The 23,592-nt window shown below is 30.9% G+C and overlaps 1 protein-coding gene and 1 pseudogene across 1 annotated transcript; one reads left to right on the top strand and one right to left on the bottom strand.

Annotated features, from left to right (window-relative positions):
- The first annotated feature begins 12,460 nt into the window (after positions 1-12,460).
- On the top strand, positions 12,461-23,312 carry LOC131182026 (protein NRT1/ PTR FAMILY 5.6-like; annotated as a pseudogene).
- On the bottom strand, positions 14,745-15,929 carry LOC131182282 (uncharacterized). Its single transcript, XM_058151265.1, has 2 exons — positions 15,806-15,929; positions 14,745-15,697 (listed from the first exon to the last, which is right to left on the bottom strand). Exons 1-2 carry the CDS (start codon positions 15,902-15,904, stop codon positions 15,149-15,151), a joined length of 648 nt encoding a protein of 215 aa, XP_058007248.1. The 5' UTR covers positions 15,905-15,929; the 3' UTR covers positions 14,745-15,148.
- Positions 23,313-23,592: the final 280 nt, after the last annotated feature.

Below are 23,592 nucleotides of genomic sequence, written 5' to 3'. Positions count from 1 at the left end.
ATTTTGGTGGCTGTTAGGATCATCATTTGCCTTTAGTGGAGTTTGCTTATAATAACAGTTATCAGGCAAGTATAGAGATGGCTCCATATGAGGCATTATATGGTCGAAAGTGTAGATCACCAGTTTGTTGGGATGAAGTTGGAGAAAGAAGGCTTACTAGACCAGAGTTGATACAATTAACTTTAGAAAAGGTTCGACTAATTTGTGATCGACTTTTGACTGCTCAAAGTCGACAGAGAAGTTATGCTGACCCTAAGCGTAAAGATGTAGAATTTATGATTGGTAATCATGTATTTCTGAGAGTTTCCCCTATGAAAGGAATCATGAGGTTTGGGAAGAAAGGGAAGCTTAGCCCTCGTTTTGTTGGTCCATTTGAAATTTTGGAGAGAATTGGAGCAGTTGCTTACCGTTTAGCCCTTCCACCTGGTTTTGCACATGTACATCCAGTTTTCCATATTTCTATGCTTAGGAAGTATGTACCAGATCCATCTCATGTTTTACAACCTCAAACCATGCAATTTAGGGATGATATGTCATATGAGGAGCAACCAGTAAAGATTTTAGATCGACAAATTAGGAAACTCCGGTCTAAGGAAGTGGCTTTGGTCAAAGTCTTGTGGCATAATCACTCAAGTAGTGAGGCCACATGGGAGGCAGAATCTGAAATGCGAGCCAAATATCCTCACTTATTTGATTCTTCAGGTTAGAATTTTGTCTATTCAAATTCGGAGACCGAATTTTTTTTAAGGGGGGAAGTATGTGAAAACCCATATACATTTATTATTTATTATTATTTTATTTTAATTATCTAACAATAATTTAATATATTTATAAAAAATATATATATTTTATTAGATGGTCTGCTTATTTATTTTTAGATATATATATTAATTTTGAAATTAAATATATATCTGCAATCTGAACAACCCAGTTCAATAATAACTCTTATCTCATTCTACACCTAATAGGACTCTTGAAATATATATATATATATATATATATATATATACCCTAATCATCTCTTCTGCTAAACTTTGCTCTCAAAACCTGTTTGTCACATCCTTTTTCCTATCAAATACTCTAAACAGGTATTTTCATTATCTTTTAAATTATTATATATATATATATATATATATAAATTTACTATTTACAATCTGATGTGCGCAGAGAATCCCTAAATTTTTACTTCCCTATTCATCACCTTTGATTCTGTTTTCAAGGTAAAAATCATGATTCTTTATTCAATAATGGGTGAATTTGATTTTATTTTCTTTCCTCGATTTGTTACAACTACTCTAGAAATTTTTTTTTTTCCTTTGATCATTGGTATTGAATTAGGTTGATCATGATTACTGTGAGATAGTAACCTTCAATTTAGATTATATATATATATATATAAATCTTTGTACCTTCGTCCACCTCCGTATATATATATAAAACCTTTATTCTCTATTCGTCCCTTCATTCTCTGTTCGTCCACGTTCTTCCACCCAATATATATATATATATATATATATATATATATATATATATATATATATATATATATATATATATATATGCCCACATTTGTCCATATATATATATATATATATATATATATATATATATATTAAAATTATTTTATTTTATTATTATTTAATATTTTTTTTTTTTATATTTTGGGTATGTAGGAGATTTAAATATTCATTCTGTCAGCTAAAATTGTCTCTCTTTTATTGAATCTAGCTATTATGTTGGAGGTTCCAGGTGAGTGGTAATTATAGTACATGGCATCGTTTTAGTCCCTTTTAAAATTTCTTAGCATTAAGTTTGTTATTAAATGAAATTTTAAATCAATATTTTAACAAATATTTTATATGTGATTTTCTAGAGTTTTATTTTATTATTGAATTTTATTTCGATTTTGATTAAATAATTGATTTTGTCAACTATCTCTGCATTAGACCCATTAGGATTCCGGGAACAGGCCTTTAATGTATTTATATTGATTGATATTTGACTATAAAATTTATCGATGTGTTACGAAATTGATTTGATTTTATTGACTCTTTGAAACTATTGAAATATACTATTGGAATTACACTATCAGTTATTATTTGCTATCTGAAAGTTTTTATTGATTTTGATTGATTTGTACAAATTGATTTTCTATTTTGAATTGGTACCTGTGCTCAGTATCTGTTTCTGTTATCTGGCCCCGCCGTGTGGACTATCACGGTATTAGGTTGCATTGTCGAGTCATGTATCATTGCAGTTTATGATTTGCATTAGTATCATACGCATTGATATCTGTGAAGGAGGAGGAAGGTATCTGATATCTGGCAGCGCGCTTACCATCTGGCCTTTGGTGATGTGGGGTATCATCACCCTGGTGCACTGTACCATAAAATTTTTATTGAATGAATTTCTTTTGTATATATGTTTTATGAAACTATTTTATTAATGATTTTGACAGCATGAGCATGATTTTATTGAATAGAAAATTTATTGTGAAATTAATCAAGCGTCTGCCTGTTCCTATTCCGTTGTGTGCTATAATTATCATTCACTGAGCATTTAGCTTAAACCACGTTTTCTCTGTCTGTTATCTGTTTCAGATCAGTAGAATTCTGCAGCAGATCCAAATATTCAGTCCATTTTCTAGAGAGGGACAACTTTGATTTGTTCTCATGGTATGCCCGAATTCATGTTTTCTCGGGTTAATAATTAGTTTAGTTTATTGAACAGTTTAAGTTTTTATTTGAAATCTGTAGAGGCTCCGCAGTTTACTTATGGGATATTTATGATGTTTATTCAGCATTTTGTTTATTTGGATTTTGTCTATTTTTGGGATTAGTAAGTGACATATATTCATTCAAGATACTCTGATAAGACTTGCATGATTTAAGAATACTTAAATTATACGCCGGTCACGGTTCAGAATTTTGGGTCGTGACAAAGTTATTCCATAAAAGAAGAAAGTGAGAGAGCATCTTGGATAAAATTTGGATAAAAGAACACCACAGGTACTCACCAGTTGCCATCGTTAGCTGCCTACCAAGCCTTGTTGATAGCATTTTTATATGGGCTGAAGTATAGATTTAATAAACATTTTTTCTATAATTCTTTTGTCAAGAAATTTTTCACCAAGCAGTCTAATTTTGTTGGCTATGAACACGAGCTTAGTGCAATAATCTTTAACATTTTCAGACTCTTTCATTTATTGAATCTCAAATTCTATTTTGAAATTTAAAATTTATATGAACCTTGTTTGATCATTGTCTTCATATTTCTCCTGAGCAAATCCCAAGCCTTTTTTGCATTGTCACAAGCCATAATCTTTATGAAAATGGTTTCAGAAACTGAAGATTCTATATAAATTTTTGCCTTGTATTTCATAGCTCTCTCCTCATTGTGAATTTTTATTTGAGCAAGAGTTAGATTTTCTAGTAGTGGAGTAAGATCTGTATTATTTTCTATTAAATCCCATAAATCAAAAGCTTGTAAATAGGACTTCATTTTGATAGCCTATATTTGATAATTTTCTCCTGGAATTAGTTGAGAACACTGGTGAATCAGAAGTTAAAGGTTTGCCCATGGAATAATTGAGGCTCTGATACTACTGTTGGATCAAAGAATAAAAAACATTTTTATTAATTGATGTGTTATTTATATAGCATTTAAAAGTTTGCCCATAGAATAATTGAGGCTTTGATATCACTGTTGGATCAAAAATTAATTAAAAAGAATAAAAAACATTTTTATTAATTGATGTGTTATTTATTTATCACTTAGATCTAATAAAAGAAAATAAAAATTCCATCTAAATTTTAATCATTAATTAAGATTTGATTATTACTTAAAATTTGAAATGCAATAATTTTAAAAATAAAAATTAAATCAAATATGTTTGAATTAGATTACACTTCTGACATTAAAGCCTGAAGTTTTACAATTTATTCCTTAAAATTTATAAAAAGCTGCAAAATTGATTTCTCTTATCTCTCTACTTTCTCTCCCAAAAAACCACAACAGTGAGAATATAAAATTTAATGCAAAATTATAATAAGAAATAGAATCAATTCATTTTTGTCTCTTTTAACCTCACCTTAAAATTAAAAATTAAACTCAACAAATCTAATAAATATTCAACAATTCTAACAATAATTTTTAAAATATTTTCTTTGCAAAAATATGTTTTTTAACAAAAATTCTTGAAAGAAAGATTACAAATTTTCTTTGGCCTCGCATACGCTGGCGAAGCCACGTTGAACTAAAGAGGCTAGTTACCCCCTTACTTTTTCTTTAAAAAAATGTTTAAACATATTAAAATTAAGAAAATTTTCCTTAAATTTTAATATTTACCCTCTTGCCTTCTTTAAATTTTGACAAAAATAAAATAATAAAAAATATTTTAATTTTCGTCCTCTTTCTATCTTAAAAACACTTAAAATTTGTTTTTTTATTTATCTTTTTAAATAATAACTCATAAAAAAGATAAATAAAGGAACAAACAAAGTTAAAAAAAATGTAAAGGATAAAAAAAAAATAAAATTATTGTTAGATTTAGGAACCAGAATAAAAAATTTGTATTTATATTTAGTTTTTTCATTTTCTTGTAATTTTATTTCTTGACTTTCTTTTTTTTTTTTTTAAAAGAACTTATTATAGTTGTATATATTTTTATAAAATACTCAGATCTATTTTATAAATTTATTTTCTCTAATCTCAATTTTAATATTTCTTATAAATGTAATAAAACATAAAATTTTTTAATAATTTATGTCAAAATTGTAAAGTTCTATTAATTCTAATAATTATCATCAATCCATGGAATTGTTAAATGCCATATTATGATAATCAAGTTATTGTGATTTTTATATATGGGTATTTCTTGAATTTTATTTTTATTGGAATTGGATCTAGATAAATAATTATTGTTATATTTGGTTTGAATTATTAAAATTATAGGTTTTTTTTTTAATTTAATTTTTTCTTATTATGCTAACAAGAAATACTGTTTATAATTTCATCATATCCTTTTAATGATTTTTAATTTTCAAGTGGATAAAACTAATTTTTAATTTGATAACTTAATAATTTAACAAATATATTATTGTCTCATGTTTTTTTTTTAATAGTCGAACAATTTTTAGTCGAACAATTTAACCAAAAAAAAAATTGTTCTTTACCATTTAAGGTATTTTAATTTCTAAATATAAAATAAAAATAAAAATATAATTATATAATTCAAAAAAAAAATCATATTTTATTTATTATTTCATATTTTTTTTTATTTTACATTACACAACAACAGGGAATTAAAAATTATATATTGACTATTTAATTAAAAAAAAAAAAAATTTATTTTATTTGAATTTGAAAAAAAAAAAAATTTTTTATTTTTTTTTTTTTTTTTTTTTTTTAAAAAAAATTATGACTGCGTCACTACTTGGATAATTGAATTTCATAATTTAATATTGGTTTCAATTATAGTATTTCTATTACAGTAACATCTCAAAGGGAATTAAATCTCGACTTTTTATTAAATTAAATTACGAAAAATGTTTGCGAAAAATATTTATTCTAATTGTGATTCTAAAATTTAAATCAAATTTTAATTTCTAAATTTTACATTGCCTTTAATCTCAAATTATGTCTACACCACTACCCAAATACCATGTTAAATTAAAAAAAAAAAAAAAAAAGCTGAGCACATTACACTTTAATCTATTTTTAAATTATTTTGATTTATTTTCTTCTTTTTAAAGTTAATCTGACTTAATTTCCTCTTATTATATATTGTCCTGCTCTTTTTTATTTATTTCTGATGTAGGACATCCAACATTTCCAACAGTGGTCATCCTCCACGAAGAGTGAAGAGTGTACTTGGAGGCTGGTGCTTTAATTCTATTTTGTTATAGCTAGAGTAGCCCTTAATATATGCTTCATATATAGATGTTTGAGGAAGAAATATATATCTCATTTCTTTCATCCTAGCTAGCTAGATTAATCAATAGACATCATCAATCTCCCATTTCCTATTCTACATCATTTTTACTAATGAAATTATTGGCTAGGTGACATTTGATCCATGATCGAGTGTCTATCTCGTAAATATTGTGTCTTGTTATTGTTTTGCAGGATTAAAGAAATGTTTTCAGAGAAATAATTGTGATGTGAGAAGATCAAAAAGAGAGACGCCACCTACTCAGTGTACACTGAACATCGAATTGTTCTCCAAATTGTCTGAAATTCTCAGAAATACTATAACTGAGAATTATGAACATGGTGTTTTTGAAGTTGATGATTACAAATAAAAATGTATATATATTTGTTAAATCCATTCATTTTCTTCCCTTTTATCTTAGGGTACGACTATTATAATCACTATTGGTATATTATTTAATTGAATGGAAATATGATCATTAATATAATAATTATGATTAATTTAAAGTTTATATTTACATTTACGATTTAGAGATCTCTTGGTGTGATTTTGGTAATTCGTAGTTCATTACTTCTCGAAAATTCTAGCAATTGAAATAGCCTTATAAGCTGTTGCTTGTGCGATATGAATATTTATTAATTAGAGCTGAATAAAGAAGAGGTGAACATGAGAAATCCATAAATTTTTCCTTCAATGGATGATTCTATTTGGAGATCTAGAGCCTTCAGTTCACCTCTAGCACAGGTTTCAGCCAGTGCCTCACTACTAACACCTAGCCATTTTCTGTGAAATAGTTTCTTTAGCTATCTATGAAGTTGGTACAAGTCAAAACTAGAAAGCCACTTGATCACCATTGACATGAAAATGACTAATCAAGCACTCCAATCAAGGAGCATGCCGTTATATACAAATTAGAAAATGACAAAAGATTCAGTCATGATTCACAGTGGCTGTTTCTCATCCCTTCGTAAATAGGTTTTAAAGGTTTATCCAAGCATGTCTTTACATTAAGTGAAAAGCTATTATTTCATTTTCATCATAAAAAACTCCATTATTGACTTGAGTGCTGGAGTAGCTATCAGATGGTCACTAGGCCTCACTCCATTCTTCGGTTTCAAGAAATTCAAGAACCCGACATCCATCTTTCCAAGATCCAGGGAACCACAGGTACATCACACACACACTCAGCAGCTAAATAATAATTTTTCTTTATAAATAACAAATCGGATAAGGCAGGAGGTATAACAATTCTCATATACCAACGGTAATGAGGATATATTATACTAGGAAAAGGCTGGAGTAGGACATTTTTTTTTAAGGATAGGAAATTGATTTTGGTCCTGCGTGACTTGGTTCTTCATTTTCGTGTTGCACTTGTGGGAAAAAAATACAGTATATGATGCATACATTTTGCATAACCATTTAGGTTTAATTTCATAGCCATTTTATTTGATTATTAGTCACTTTTAGCTAATTTCATTAGTTATTTAGTTAGTTTTTCATAATTGTCAATTTTGGATTAATTTGTAATTTTTACTTTGTTTTGTAGGAAAAATGGTATTTTTGATGGACTAAAAAGAAATTTTGTAATTGAGGAGTGATCTCTACAGCCAAAGATGCCAAAAACAAGTTTCAAAGTTGAAATATGCATTAGCTGCATGACTTATGCAGTCCACTTATGCAGTCCCACAAAGATTTCATTAATGAGCTGGCAGAAGATTCCCTCAGAAAATCCCTCCTAAAACACACCATTTTAGGGCTCCATGTCAGAAAATGCTATAAATAGCCTCATTTCCCATTTTAGAAAGGAGAGAAGGAGGAAGAATTAAAAAGGGAGAAGAGAGGAGGAGCAGCTGAAGAGTCACAAACCTCTCCCACACCATTTCCAATCAGATTTGGAGATTTCTTTCTTTTCTTACATTTTTCCTACATTTCTAGTGTTGAGCTTTTTGTTTCTTAGCTTAGATTAAAGCTTTATTTCCATATAAACTCAGTATATCTTGTAATTATTATGGATAGTGAGTAGTTTTACTTTGATTCTGGAGTAAGGGATGTAATATTTTAGTTATTTTTGTGGATTTGAACTGGGTTAGTCCTAATTTAATGAATTTATGAGGTTTAATCTATTTCTTGTGTGCTTATTCACATGCTTAATGAAGGGCCCCATTAAGTTATGTTCTTAATCCTTGGTTGAAGCACCGAAAGGAGAAAAACAAGTGATAGTTAATCAAGAAATTGGACTTAATTAACTTAGATCTAGAAATAGACTAAGGGTTAAGAGGGTTTTAATAGATTGATTAAAGAACCTAATGGGTCTTGGTTAATTTTAACTCCACGAAAGTAGGATTAAGTTAATTAAGACACTCTTTGTCTTACTCGAAAGAGTTTTCAAGGGATTTTAGAATTAATCTCCTTTAAACCCATAAATTTCATGGATTGGGCTAGCTAGAAAAAATCCCAAAATGACTTAAATATGAACCGTTAACTCCAGAATCGTCTTTCATCAATTATTGCTTGGAATTTTACTTTTGAGAGTTTAGTTTAATCTCATTTTATTAATTTTCATTATTATCAATTTCTTTATTTTGCAAATTATTAAATTAGTCATTATTTGAATTTAGTTTTGCATTTTCATACCTTATGCTTCAAATTCCTAAATTTCTTTTATCAATTTGATTAAAATACAATTTTAACACATTTTATTTTATATCAAAAATTCAATTATTAGCACAACTCCTCGTGGGAACGATATCTTTTTCTATACTACTTGAACGACCCGTGCACTTGCGGTTGGGACACATCAGTATATGAGTGAGAAATTATTTTGTAGGCAAAAAGACTCAATTACTTTTAGGGTGAAACAAATCCTTATTGATGTATTTAAGCCCCTGATAATTATTATTATAGTTAAATAAACCCTTATCAATTTAGTTGGTCCATTAAAGCCATTGACAATTACTCTTGAGTCAAAACGTTGAAAATTTCGATCAAAGAGGTCTAATCTTAATCACTGACTTACATGTGATTGACGCATGATTAGTTGACATCCATTTTTGTTATATAACCTAAGAGCTAAACTCTCTATTGTTGTCTCTCTCTCTCTATCGCTATCTCTATCTCTCTGACTTAATTCTATTAATAGAAGACAAATAATTGAAATTGTGCACTATTATTGCCATTCAGCATGCCTAGTGTAACGTCTCTCTTGGAACTGGATAGTATTGTCCACTTTGGCCCAATAGATCTCATGGCTTTATTCTTTGGACCCTTTCTTTGAGGACCAAAAGTGTGCTATCCAGGTTAGGCCCTTCATTTTCCCCTCTCTTTTCAATATGGGACTCAGTTCATTCCTGCCTCCCATTTGGACAAGGTCACTAGCGAGCACTATCCCTCCCAAAAGATCACTCCAATCAAGATCTTCCTTTTTGCATGGGATGTCACAGGCCCATCAGCTTCCACTTAGTTCGTCCCCTAATCACACCGTACTGAGGGATGTCAGCTCTAATGCCATATTGTAATGCCCCTCTTGGAACTGGATAGTATTATCCACTTTGGCCCAATGAATCTCAAGGCTTTATCCTTTGGACCCCTTCTTTAAGGCACAAAAGCGCACTATCTAGGTTAGAGGTTTACCACCTTAAAATGCCCTTCACTTTTTCCTCCTTTTCCAATGAGGGACTCAGTTCATTTCTGCCCCTTATTTGGATAAGGTCACCAGCAAACCCTATCCCTCCCAGAGGATAGCTCCAGCCGAGATCTTCCTTTCTACATGGGATGTTACACCTAGTACTAAATTCAGTGCTTTTCTGCATGTCCTTTACTGGATGTAGAAGAGCAGCTTCATGCACTATATGACCCAGTGGCCCGAGGCATGCTAGACTCACGTTCAACAAAGAACACACAGCATCGAGTGTGGGCTTATAAAAGTGAATTTTTAATTCGTAAGATTTTAAATGGATCAATTAAATTAATAATGACTTATTTTATTGTAAATGTAGGCCCTGTAAGCTATAATGAGCTTGATTTTGATGATAACAAAACTTAATGAAATATACATTGACCATTTGTGCATAAGTATTTGAAGTGATTTTATAGGTCATGAAATGCAAAGACATTGATAGAAGGGCTATTCTATTGACATGGTTGATATAAAAGGAGATCATCATCTTTGTGTAACACAAGATGAATCAAAGTCCATGAAGAATTAGGATACAAATTAGGTTCTTAGGTTTATTGTACAAGATTGGAGACATTATGCCATTTAGGACCTAAAATCAATTTTATTTTTAGATTCAAGAGTTTAAAAAGTGTTTTTACATCATTTCTAAGGTTTTTGAATGGTCAAAATAATTTTTACAACATTCCTTCAAAAACTCAAATTTTCAAAATTTAAGTCAGACAATAGCGAAATTAGTTAACCTGTCACGAAAATTAGTTAACTAGTTTTGTTGTCTAAAATTTCTTGTCTTACAAAACTAGTTAACCAGTAAAAATTTTAGTTAACTATTTTCATACTCTGACCTAATACAACTATGCTGTACAATTTTCAAAGAAGTAACGGTTAGTTTTTTGAAAATTAAAGAGCCGTTAGATGCACTCTCCAGCAAACATTTTTAGCAATGGAAAGCACCTTTAAAAGGTATCATTTACCACAATTTTACCTAATGAAAGTGTACTCATGCATTGAGAATTTATTGTGCTATTTTTAAAGCTTTCATTGAAATACTCTTGAGCTTGAGTGACAAATCTTCTCTCTCAATCTTTCAGCATTAAATTCTATATCTGAGAGTTATTGAGAGTGATTTCTTCTACACCAAAACCTATTTAAGGTTGTGTAAGTGTGAGAACACACTTGTGGAAGGTTTTCAAGCACCTTATGAAACTTGTGGAAGGTTTTCAAGCACCTTGTGAAGCTTGTGGTCTTTAGATAAATGGAGTAGATATATTTTTTCTTTCTAATTTGTTCGATCTCTTTCTGATTCGTTTGTGCGTGCGTGAGTGTGCAATATTGCTTTTCAATGATTTATATTATTTATTAAAATACCAATAATATATTTATAGCAATAGAGATATGTACTTGTCACTAATAATGCAGAATAGAGATGAATTTTTAAGGATATTAATTTGTCGCCAATTTATATCAATTAATTAGTCGTTAAATACTTTTAACAACATTGTATTTGTCGCTAATATTTGTTGCAATGAAAATATTATCTATATAAATTCATCGCTAATAATGTTAGCAACGACTTTTCCATCACTAAATTCATAAATAATTTCAATTTATCATAATTTTGCTCATACGAAGTGTCTAATTATAATTTTATATTTTTAATTCGACAAATATTGTTAATTCATTAAAAATTATTATTTTTTTATAATAAGATTAATTAAAAACCTTAAACGTTGAATTTCATTTTTACGAATTTATTTTTTAATTGTTCTAATATTTATAAATTTATAATATTAAATTATGAAAATACTATTAAAAAATTTAATTATTTAATTAATATAATTATAAAATTAATATTAAAAATTAACTATTTAATTAAATAATAAATTTGTATTTATATTTGTACAGATATGAAATTCTAATTCTATTCAATTCTATTTAATGACAACTATTTTATTCATTATAAATTCATAATTTTTTCAAAAAAAAAAAAGCTTTAGGTAAATATTAAAATTAAGAATTTGAATTTTTATTCTATTTCAAGCATAACAACCATTTTATTAGCTACAAATTCATAGTTATTTTTCTAAAAAAGTTATTAATATAGATAAAATATACTTTTAACCAAATTTAAATTTTATTTTTATATATAAACAATTTTTTCATTTATTTTATTTTCATTAAAAATAAAAATATAATTACAAATTACTATTAGATATAAAAAAATAAGAAAATAATTGTATTATAAACATTAATAAATTTATTAGAATTTCATTTGAATTTTGATTAACTTAGATAAAAAGAATAAAACGAACAATAATATTACAATCTTGACAAAATTAACCAAATTAAAAATTTATATGTAATTGAAAAGTGTTTAGAGTTTTTTTTTTTTAATTAAGTAGGCCTATTTTCAAAGAAATTTTAATTTTATTATATCAAGAACATATTTTAGCTCTTAAACAAAAATTATTTAGATTTTATTTGGATTAGTGATCATTTAAAATAAAAATAAATTTTATTTTTTATTAAAATATAATAACATATTATCATAAATTTAAATATTTATTCATTTCAAAATTGTATCTATTTAAATAAGGTTTATATTATCATCTAATTATTTAAATATGTAAATATTTAAAATTACATTAAGTGATAAAATTAATATATAATATATAATTATAACAGCGAGATTCGGATCCCATCGCAGCAAGCCTCATATTTCACTACTAGATTAAGACACCCCCTTTATCTTGTGAAAATCATTCGTACATCATGTATATTTTCTAGTAATTTATTACTTACGCCAAGATGTATAAACACTCAATCATAGAAAATCATATATATGTGTTGTTATGTCTCCAGTGATTCGGGGATTGGTGCTGTTGATTTTTGCTCCTCATACTGGATTATTAGCGGTATTGCTAATAACAGTGGGCATAGCAGGTGCAGGCCGTACTCTAAAAGCATTTCTTGCTGATCACGTAATCGAACCTAAAGAATAAAACACAAACATTGTTGTTAATGATGGCCAAGTTATGGTCCACACAAATTCGTGGGGTGTTGCTTTTTTTTATGGGTGCTGCGATTTCTTTGACAAGTTCATCACTTTTCCATTACCAATATAAAACAGCTTTCATAGTTTCAGCAACATTGATGGGAGTTACTTCTGTATTGTTTTGGTCTGGCTTCTCCTTTTACCACCTTTGTACACCAACTGGGAGCCCTCTTTCCATTGTCTATAGAGTTGTTAAGGTGGCCATGTTGAATAGGCGTCGAGATTACCCTCCTAATGCCAGTGGCTACTTCAAGAAAGATAGCAATGAAGTACTTCTGTTGCCTCACAATCCAATCTTCAAGTCTTCAGGTATGTTGTTCTGTCTTCTGTGCGTACGAGTCTCTCTTCCGCTCAATAGAAAATTAATTATTGATAAGTATTTTACTTGCAGGTGCTTAGACAAAGCTGCAATTCCTAAAACTTCCATTCCCGACCAAGAAGAGCAGCAAGGGATACTTTGCACGGTAGAAGAAGTGAATCGAGTGAAGAGACTTTTAGCATTGCTACCCATGTGGACAACCTTACTTGTCTATGCTCTTGTAGAGGCAACAGGCTCCACTTTCTTTATTAAGCAAAGTGACAGCTTGGAGGCTATTAAATTCCTTGGCTTGACATTGTCCATAAATGCTTTCCCCGCATTTAAATCAGTGGTAAGTTCCCTAGTTTCATTCTTCTTCAGGGACTTGATTCCCAAGAAGTGGAAGGAAAATAAAGAGAAGCATCAACTTGTTACTTTGTTGAGAATTGGTCTGGGGATGGTGTGTTCTATATTATGTTGTGTTACTGCTTCCAAGGTTGGGGTTCGCAGATTGAACTCTATTCATAATAGTAATTCAATGAGCATGTCATGCCTATTTCCACAGTTTACGTTGTTAGGAGTCATGGAAGGGACGGTTCATTCTGGGCTAGTTGAATTTTTTAATAGTCAAGTAGATGAATCTATGAAGCATTGTGAATCATCATTGAACGATTGTATTCTGGGGCAATTGACCGTACAGGGGCAATTTAAAAAATAATATACCGAAACGGGGTAGAATTTCGGAAAATTACGGGAAGGGGGTGAAGAAACCAAAAAACGTTGATAAAAATAGCGTCCCAACACATAAATGCTATTTAAAATAGCGTCCAAAGAAAAACGCTATTTTGAATGGCGTCCTCACGTAAAAACGCTATTCAAAATAGCGTTTTTATGTGAGGACGCTATTTTGAATAGCGTCCCCACGACAGCACCACGCCGAGAGCACCCCAGCGAGGAAAACGCTACTTATAGTAGCGTCCCAGAGCCCTCTCCGCTACGCACCCCATGCAGCGTCCCGAAGGAGAAACACCGTCCCGAAGCAGAAACACGCTAATCATATTAGCGTCCCAAAGCATGAAAAACGCTAATCATATTAGCGTCCTGAGTGCGGTCCAATGCATGAAAAACGCTAATCATATTAGCGTCCCGAATGGCGTCCCAATCCTTAACAAATTTTATATTTTATTTATTTAATTGATTTTATAAAATATATTAAATTTATAATATTTTGATCGATCATTTAATTATAGTTATTTATTATATTTTATAAAATATATAGATTGATTTTTTTTAAAGTTTATTTTATGTTTTAGTAGTAGTAATATTTATTTAATATTATATATTTATGAAATTAATTTTATTTATATATTGTAAATAGAATATAATTGTACGGTTTAAAAAATATTTATATTCAAAAAAATTAATTTTATATTTTTGTAAAAAAAAATTTATTAATCATAAAAATATTTCTTAATTTATAGATTAAAAATATAAATGTATAATATTTGAAATAGTATATTTTATACATCTTAATAGGAATTTTTTTATTTCTAATATTTAGAATATAGTAGATTGATAAATTTAAAATTATGTTAGTTATAAACGTTAAAAGTTATTAAAGTATAACTAATATTAATTTTTATTCTTATTATAATTATGGATAATATATTTTCTTCATAGCAATTAATAAATGTAATTACTTAATTAGTTTTAATTACTTTATTATTTTCAAATTAATTAAAAATATATATATAAAATGTTTACTAACATGTCATACAAGCAATTGACTTAAAGCAAGATATAAATTAAGACAAGTATTCATAATTATTATACAAATAAAAATAAATATTTAAATTAGTCATGTGCCACAACCAGGTCTTCGAATATGTCGTCTCGGTCGAAGAACTCGATGTTGTCCCCCTTCTTGCTGCTCTTCTGGATCACCTTGTGCATCTTGGGGTTGGCCAGGTTGCCCTTGTTGTTGTCCTGATGATTCCCCCCCTATAGTATAATGCATAGCACCTTGTTCATGGTGTCCAAATAGACCTGCACCAGATGGAATATGGCCTAAGGCACCAGACTGATATAGTGCATAGTATTGATCTGAACCATATCCGCCAAATTGACTCGAAGCATATTGTGATGGCCCAATGCTAGATGGTCTGCCAAATGGAGCAAATAAGCTACTCATTGGTGTTTGTGGCTGCTGACTCTCAGTGAAGTCAAATGTGCTTCTGCTTTGCACATGAGAATGATATGACATCCATGGTGTTGATGGGCCAGGTATTGATGGGTAGGCATCCAACCAGTATAATGTGGGGGGATAGTTTCTGAATATGGTTGGAATACTGTGGATGGACTAGGATGAGATGGTGCAGGAGCTAAGGGAATAGGACCAGGCGCTGATGCCATGCAGAAAGGGTGAAATGCGACAGGTGGGGGCATAACATCATCAGGTGGAGAGGATTGACGCATTTGATGTTGACGACGTCGAGGAGGACGTGATTGACGGTGTGCTGGTCTACGTGAGGGCCCAGGTTGGTTGATGGGTTGGTCCTCTTCCAATTCATCATTAAAAGTTGCTGCTTGAGGTGCAGACTGAGGAGGTGGCATTTGGCAAAGCCTACTTTCTTGTTCCAGAGCAATCATCATTTTTCTTAATGTACGCTTAACTTCTGCCACGTTTTGTGTTGATGGATTTTGTAATTTTATCAAACAATCCTCAATTGCGTCCTCCTGTAAAAATAAAAAATATATACATTACGTTACATTTTAGGTTAAAAAATATAAAATTATTATTATAAGTATTTAATAATGAAAAAAATACATGTTGTTAATCATTACCACACAACCAATAGCAGCTCCACTTATTGAGATCCAACGTCTACCAGCTCGATGGTACCACTCCATATATTCAGAATGATGGTGGAGTGGTTGTCCCATTTGTTGCCCTTGAACAATATATTGTTCTCGCCTATTCCAACGATGAATATATATTGCATGGTGGTGTGCCCAATTACTCTCACTGAGTCGGAGAGTAATATCGTGCAACTCATCTGTTTGCATCGGTGGTGCTGGAATAGGCTGGGCCAAACCAAACTGCCTCATCACTCTGTCAGGTTGGTGCCATTCAATAATATGAAAGCAAATTAATGGCACCACTGTCTTCCAACTGGGACCACCTTGGATACACATGTTTGGCAGCTCATCCAATAATTCCTCACTATATGGTTCCCAAGTGATCTGCAAGTGAATATTAGCAAAACATGAAGTGATTATAAATGTACAAAAAAATATAACATATTATTTTATGTCATATTATTACATCTTCAGGTCGCATCCGGTCAAGGTTGTACCGAATTTGTGGCAGTACATGGGTTGTTACTTCAGTGATTTGTCGAGCTCTACTCCACCTGTTAGTTGATAAGAAAATTAAAAATAGAATACAATAAAAGGCAATTTATTCATTGCTTAATGGATAAAAATATAAATTTAATGACATACCTAGCACCTAGAGGTGCATCATGAGGAGCTGATGGATCTCTTATTGATGGAGAGATTATTTTAAATCTCTCCCAAGCCCAGATCTGCAAAATGAATAGTAGTCCTGAAATCTCCTTTGTTTCAGTAACAGCAACACGGCATAGCTCACCATAAAGGAAGGCTAAGCAAGCTCCACCCCAACTGTATATCGCAGCTTCCCTCAAGTCTTCTAGAAGGGGTAGAAACATCAAGTTGACACGTGAGTTTGTCTTGTCGGGAAATATCGAACTAATGAGTCGTAATATGAATGCTCTTGCATGCCATAATACGGTTAAATCATCAGCTTGATGTGGAATATCTCCAAACTCATCAACTAGCCACGATAATTTTAGTGTATGTCCTCGGATCATTTCTGGGGGTGGTCTAGCTCCCAATAATGTCTCAAAAACTTCTGGCCAGTCGGCCCGTGACATTCGATTCAAATGCACCCATGTACCGCAAACCGGAAATAATGCTGACATCCTGAAGAGTGATTGTGCACTCACCAATTGGCATCATAAACGTATGGGTTTCCGGTCGCCATCGCTCAACAAAGGCACTAATCAGGTGCCAATCAAGAGAAAAAAACCCTAGTCTAGCAATACTAATAAATCCAGAATCGCGAAGATGAGGAACAATTCGGTCATCAATGTCAGTATGTAATATTAGCCCCTGCCTCCTGCATGTAACCACTTCATGCTCAACTGTACCATTCCAAATCCCTTGTAACGGTGTTGTGGCTGGAGTCGAAGAAGCTCTTTATCAATTGGACCAGGCACAATGTAATCTCTTCTTTCTTGTTGTGTAGTCATACTTATTTAGTATTACAAAATATACTTTTTCAATGGATCTTTTGATAGGTAAAACAATGCACATATGTTTCTTGTACATTAATTAATACACGAATGGTAACAAAAACATATAATGAAGGAATTAAATTATATAAATAAACATAGTCAATACATTACTTAAAAGTACAATATTGTTGAGTACATCATCAAAACATATAAATATACATGAACAACACATATAAATATTAGAACTAATTAGGTCACCCTGACTATTTGATTCACAGGACATGATCTAATTAGCTCATCATAAAGGTCTTTGTCCAATGTGTAGTTGATTTTAGGTAACATGGGCTTCAACAGAGTATGTTTGTTACTATCACGAATTTTTATACCACTTGACCGACACATTGTCCGCGTAGCGACCCAACTAGCATATTCTTTTACGAATCCCTTAATTAGCAGTAAATATGATGGGGTACGGTTAGCTTCTAATTTTTGCCATACGCGGTCAAGTATACCCTTGTCGTAGATACAGCTAAAAGCTGACCTTAAAGCCAAATATCTAGGTTTATCTATTAATAGCTCTCCTTCTCATATGATTTGTTGAATGAGCCCTTTGACCCTTATCATATGCTTAACAATGCAGAGTAGGTAATTCCCTGTAGTTGAGGGTGTTACTTCCATTGGTAGATTAATCAAATTCTTAATTAGACCATGTACCTTTGCTCTTTGTTGTTGATTGACAATCCTTTTTGGAGTGCGCATTATACGAGCCATTATATTATCTACGACATAAACAAAATGGAGCACAAATAAATATATGAGAATCACATGATAATGCAAACATTATGGGAGATAATGTACTTGATAATAATACATGTTACATTTACACATAAAATTAAAATATAAAAATAAATACATTCCGCAACAATTTATAATAATGATACATATTAACATAATTAAGTTATGTTGTTCCTTCGCATGTGATAACTTTTTTTTGTGTCCTTGTACATGACATAGCGAACAATGATTTACACTCCAATCCATTTCATTCTTCTTCCTTGACGAATTTGGTCGTCCTTTAGACCTTTTCTGGGTTGGGTCAGGTAGAAGAACTGGATAATTATCTGTTGGCCAATCATCAGGATGTCCAAGAGCATGAAACTGCCACTCATAGCACTTAAGTGTTTGCTCCAATGTGTAATAATTTGAAACGTATTGCTCATAATTAATTGACATTGCTTGGCATGCGGCAATCACATGAGAACATGGAATGCATATTTCTTCAAACTTCTTGCATGTGCATTTCCTTTCATCAAGTTTGACCACATGCTTCGTTTCAGATCTTCCCTTCCAAACTTCAAATTCACCACAATCACGGTTAAAGATTCGGACATTATATGAGTTTGCTTCATTTAAATTGTCAAGTAATATTTGACGACATCTTTGGTGTAAATTTGAAGCCCATTTCTGATTGCTCACGGAGGGTCGTGCGGCGTGTGTCAAAATAATCAACACCTTTGGAAAAATATTTTTCTACCATTGCGCTTATGGGTAAAGCACGGATCCCTTTGAGTATTCCATTAATGCACTCAACAATATTAGTTGTCATGGAGCCATAACGTTTCCCTCCATCATGAGAACGTGTCCATTTTTCCAAAGGTATCTTTGTAGCCCATTCAAATGTATCAGGATGCTCATTCTTGATTGTGTTCATGGCCTCATAAATTTTTTTTTTCCAATTGTTGTGCTGTAAAAATAAAAAAGCCATGTTATTTGTTGGATACACATGTCAACTTTATATTTAGATTACAGTAACAATAACTAGTCAACTTAGAAAACTAACTTGCCTTTCGGAGAGCTTCTTTCATATTAGTATTCTTAAACTTTGTGTTGTAATTGCTGATGATATGTCTTAAGCAGTATCGATGATGCCCATCAGGAGGCTGCCACCAATCTTGATTCATTGCCTTTTTTATGGCAATATGTCTATCTGATATAACACATATTCCTTTACGATCTGTCACAAACACCCTCAAACAAGACATAAACCAATCCCAGTTCCTTGTATTTTCACTGTCGACTATTGCCCACGCAATTGGGAAAATATGGTTATTACCATCAAGTGTTGTTGCACAAAATAAACATCCTTTGTACTTTCCATATAAAAAAGTTGAGTCTTTGAATATAACCGGTCGACAGTTCTTGAATCATTCTATTGTTTGTTTATATGCCCAAAACATTCTATCGAAAACCCGATAAGCAGGATCTAATCTATTATTAACAAAAAAAGGATTATCTTCAATGAAGAGCATACTTTCAGGGTTCTGTTTACACAAAGCAAGCATAAATTGTCGCAACCTTCCATAAGATTCGTCCCAATCACCAAAGATCTTAATAATTGCATCGTGCCTAGCCTTCCAGGTCTTTCGATAACTTGGCATATATCCAATCTTATCTTTTATTTCAGACTGTAACGCTCCTATCTTCACAGTGGGTTGTTCACGTACAATGGCGAGAATGAAATCAGATATAAATTTGCTATCCAATTGCTTATGATCTTGTGACAGTGATGGATTAACACATGTATGTGGTCCATTATATCGCGTAATTTTCCATATATCACTTCCTTTCCCTCGTGAGGCACGCAATCTCCACTTACAATTGCTCGTTGTGTCTTTGCACCTGATGGCATATGTTCTACTCTTTGTCTCCTCATTACAAAACTCATGGTGCCTATGTAAATGATATTCTTTGGCAGCTTTTTGGACATCCTCTCTAGAAGAGAATATCATTCCTAATTCAAACTCTTTTAATGGATCCCACATTGAACTACACTGTGGTGTTGACCATGGATCAACCGTTAGCAATGAAAAATCTATTTCACTATAAGGCGGAGGAGGGACAAGCGGCATTATTGGGTTTGCAACATGAGTATTATAGTAAAAAGGCAAATCTACTACTAACTCATTATGATGACCACCATCCTCATTCATGTCCCATTCATCACTATCAATCCATTCTTCATCAGACTCCGCATCATCCTCATCATCATCAGGACAATAATCATTGCTAGCGGATTCAAAATCATCCGTACACTTAAGTGCTTCAGTGTAACAACTATTTGATGGGCCCGCTTCATCAACAACATTTGCAGATGGTCGAAAAATTTCAATATATAATTCAATCGATGACATACCTCCAATTTCATCAATGAAATTAAACATAATATTCACATCGTCATCGTTTGCCAAACCCATGCAATCCCATTTAAATGAGCCATTTTTTTCAATGGGTTGTCTGAATAAGATTTTCGATATAAATTCATGTCCACCTTTAAGATTAATTCCACGGACAATTTTCATTCCTAAAGTACCAAAATCCATACGTTTACCAATAGTAATGACGGTTGATGAACCCCCATAATATTCATAGCCTTCATCATCCATAATGATTTCTCCATCCCAATATAAAGTAGCAAAACTTGGAATTGACATTTCTGATAAAATAAAAATCGCAACAACTATCAGCATAAACGGTCTGGTTGACAATACGTTTTACATTGTACATTACTAATTTTTCTATTTTTTTAATTTTAATTAATAAAATAAATTAATATTTTATTTCTACTAATTACATTTTAATTAAATATGCAATGATTTCGACAAATTTTTATGTTACTCTTGTTTTAATTTTTTAATCATATTTTAATAATATTAATTTTTTTAAATAATTACATATTAATTGTTATATTGAGTTTCGCCAATTTTTTTTATTTTACTATTTTTTATTTCTTTAATATTATCTAAATCATATAATTTTATAATTTATTTTTATTAATTACATTTTAATTAAAATGCTACTTCTTTTTTTTTGGCAATTTTTTATATTACTAATTTTTCATTTTTTAATATTATTTTATATAAATTTATATTTTATTTTTATTACATCCTTTTCTATAATATATTATGAACTCAATTTTCTATTAATAAAGAAATTATTTTCAACAACATTTTACATTACTAATTTTTCTATTCTTTTAATTTTAATTAATAAAATAAAATAATATTTTATTTCTAATAATTACATTTTAATTAAAATGCTACTTATTTTTTTTGGAAATTTTTTATATTACTAATTTTTCATTTTTTAATAATATTTTATATAAATTTATATTTTATTTTTATTACATCCTTTTCTATAATATATTAAGAACTCAATTTTCTATTAATAAATAAATTATTTTCAACAAAATTTTACATTACTAATTTTTCTATTCTTTTAATTTTAATTAATAAAATAAATTAATATTTTATTTCTAATAATTACATTTTAATTAAAATGCTACTTATTTTTTTTGGCAATTTTTTATATTACTAATTTTTCATTTTTTATTAATATTTTATATAAATTTATATTTTATTTTTATTACATCATTTTCTATAATATATTATGAACTCAATTTTCTATTAATTTTTTCCTTTCTTCTATAGCTTTTACTAATTTTTAAAAACTTAAACTATTATTTTATTTTATACTAATATTCTCTGTTCAACTTATTAAACTATTATATTATGAGATACAAAAATTATATGACTTAATATAAAATTTATTTTGTAACATAATTTACATTTATAATTTTTATTTTCTCTTTCCTAACATTTTCTTAATACTACAAATTTATATTATTTTTTCTTTACCTTCTTTACTATTATACACTAAAAATATAATTTTTTGTATTATTTTTCCCAATAACTTATACTCATTTTATCAGTATTATGCTATTACTATATATATATCAACTTGCTCACAAACATACCAACATGCATGCATAAAAAAAATATATATATTATTTTCAGCATAATAATTACATTAACACTCAAGCATTTTATATATTGCATGTTAAAACTTGTAACGAAAATTTATTTCTTAAGGAATATTACATTATTTTCACAATAATAAACATTATTATCACCTAAGCATTTCATATAATACATGTTAAAAATTATTAAACAGTCAAAATACATACCTTAATATAATTTTTTTTCAAATTTCTTCTTTCTTTCTTTGTGATCTACCTCTCTTCTCCTTCTTGCTCCACCCGAGCTGCTCCACCAAAATGAGACAATGGATGAGGGAATGAACGAGCGAGGGCTTGAGGGCGAAATGGAAGCCGTAAATGAGAGCGCAGGGAGAGAGAGCAGCTTATGAAATGGGGATGAACACGGGACGCTAATAAAAATAGCGTCCCCCTTCACTGAAGATTCGCTGCACAGATTGGACTTGCGCCAGGCTTGGGAGATTGGACTTGCGCCAGGCTTGGGAGGAGACTGCACGCCATGCCCAAAGATGCTAATTATATTAGCGTCCAGAGGTACAAGATGCTAATATAATTAGCATCCGGAGCAGATGGGACGAGATGGGACGTAATATTCCTCGCGTGCAGGATTTGTTGGAGGTGGCTCATTCCGGACGCTATTCAAAATAGCGTCCGAGCTCCGAGTGCTATTATGAATAGCGTCCCTTGTTCAGACGCTATTTTGAACAGCGTCCCACGCGCTGACCACTGCAACCCGCCCCCTCTTCGTAATTTTTGGAGTTGTTAGCCCATTCTGGTATTTTTCGTTTCTGAGTTACCTTAGTACAGTCATTTGCCCTGTATTCTGGGTATTGGAAAGTTCTTGAGTGTGATATGTGCGTTTGCGTCCATAAGCTGGTTTGGTGATACTGTAATCGAAAGTCGCTTGGATAAATATTACCTTGTGCCAGTGGTGCTATGCTGTGGTAACCTATGCTTTTATGTGCTGGTTGGGTTAGCCTATGCAAGGAAAGAAGCCCCTCCGCAGGATGAGATGGATGAGGTGGATATTGAACTGGTTGGTGCAGAGTATGTGACTCGTTCCACCACCACAAACCCTGCAATCACCAATATTATGATGGATGATAAGAATCTGCGATCGCGCTCCCTTCAAGTTGAAGGATATAGTAGTGATGTCAACAACAAGAAACTTCTCTTACGCTCTCGCACATTTAAATGAGCAATGGTTAGGCATCATTTGATTCAGTTTGTTTCTTCAAATCAAAATAAATGTTCATAGATTTAGTTTCTACAGCTTATGTTGAATTTATTTAGCAGGCAATTTAATGTTGTAAGGTTTTATACTTGTATGCCTCATCTGGTTTTATCAAACATTTCTGGATATCCCTACCTTCCTCATCTGTCAAGATATGTTGCAGAAACCTTTTGTCAGGTGGTGGAAGACAATTTAGCTGCTTTGACACCCAATTTATTGTTGAAATACAAATATGCAAAGCCAA

Source organism: Hevea brasiliensis, chromosome 8 (genome assembly GCF_030052815.1).
Source record: "Hevea brasiliensis isolate MT/VB/25A 57/8 chromosome 8, ASM3005281v1, whole genome shotgun sequence".
Classification (NCBI taxonomy): domain Eukaryota; kingdom Viridiplantae; phylum Streptophyta; class Magnoliopsida; order Malpighiales; family Euphorbiaceae; genus Hevea; species Hevea brasiliensis.
This window is presented reverse-complemented; position numbering and strand designations above follow the sequence as displayed.

Excerpts from the sequence above, each read along its gene's own strand:
- LOC131182282 (XM_058151265.1), bottom strand. The coding sequence starts at position 15,904 with ATGGGACAACCACTCCACCATCATTCTGAATATATGGAGTGGTACCAT. Across the intron at positions 15,698-15,805 it reads GAGCTGCTATTGGTTGTGTG|GAGGACGCAATTGAGGATTG; the intron begins GTAATGATTAAC and ends TTATTTTTACAG.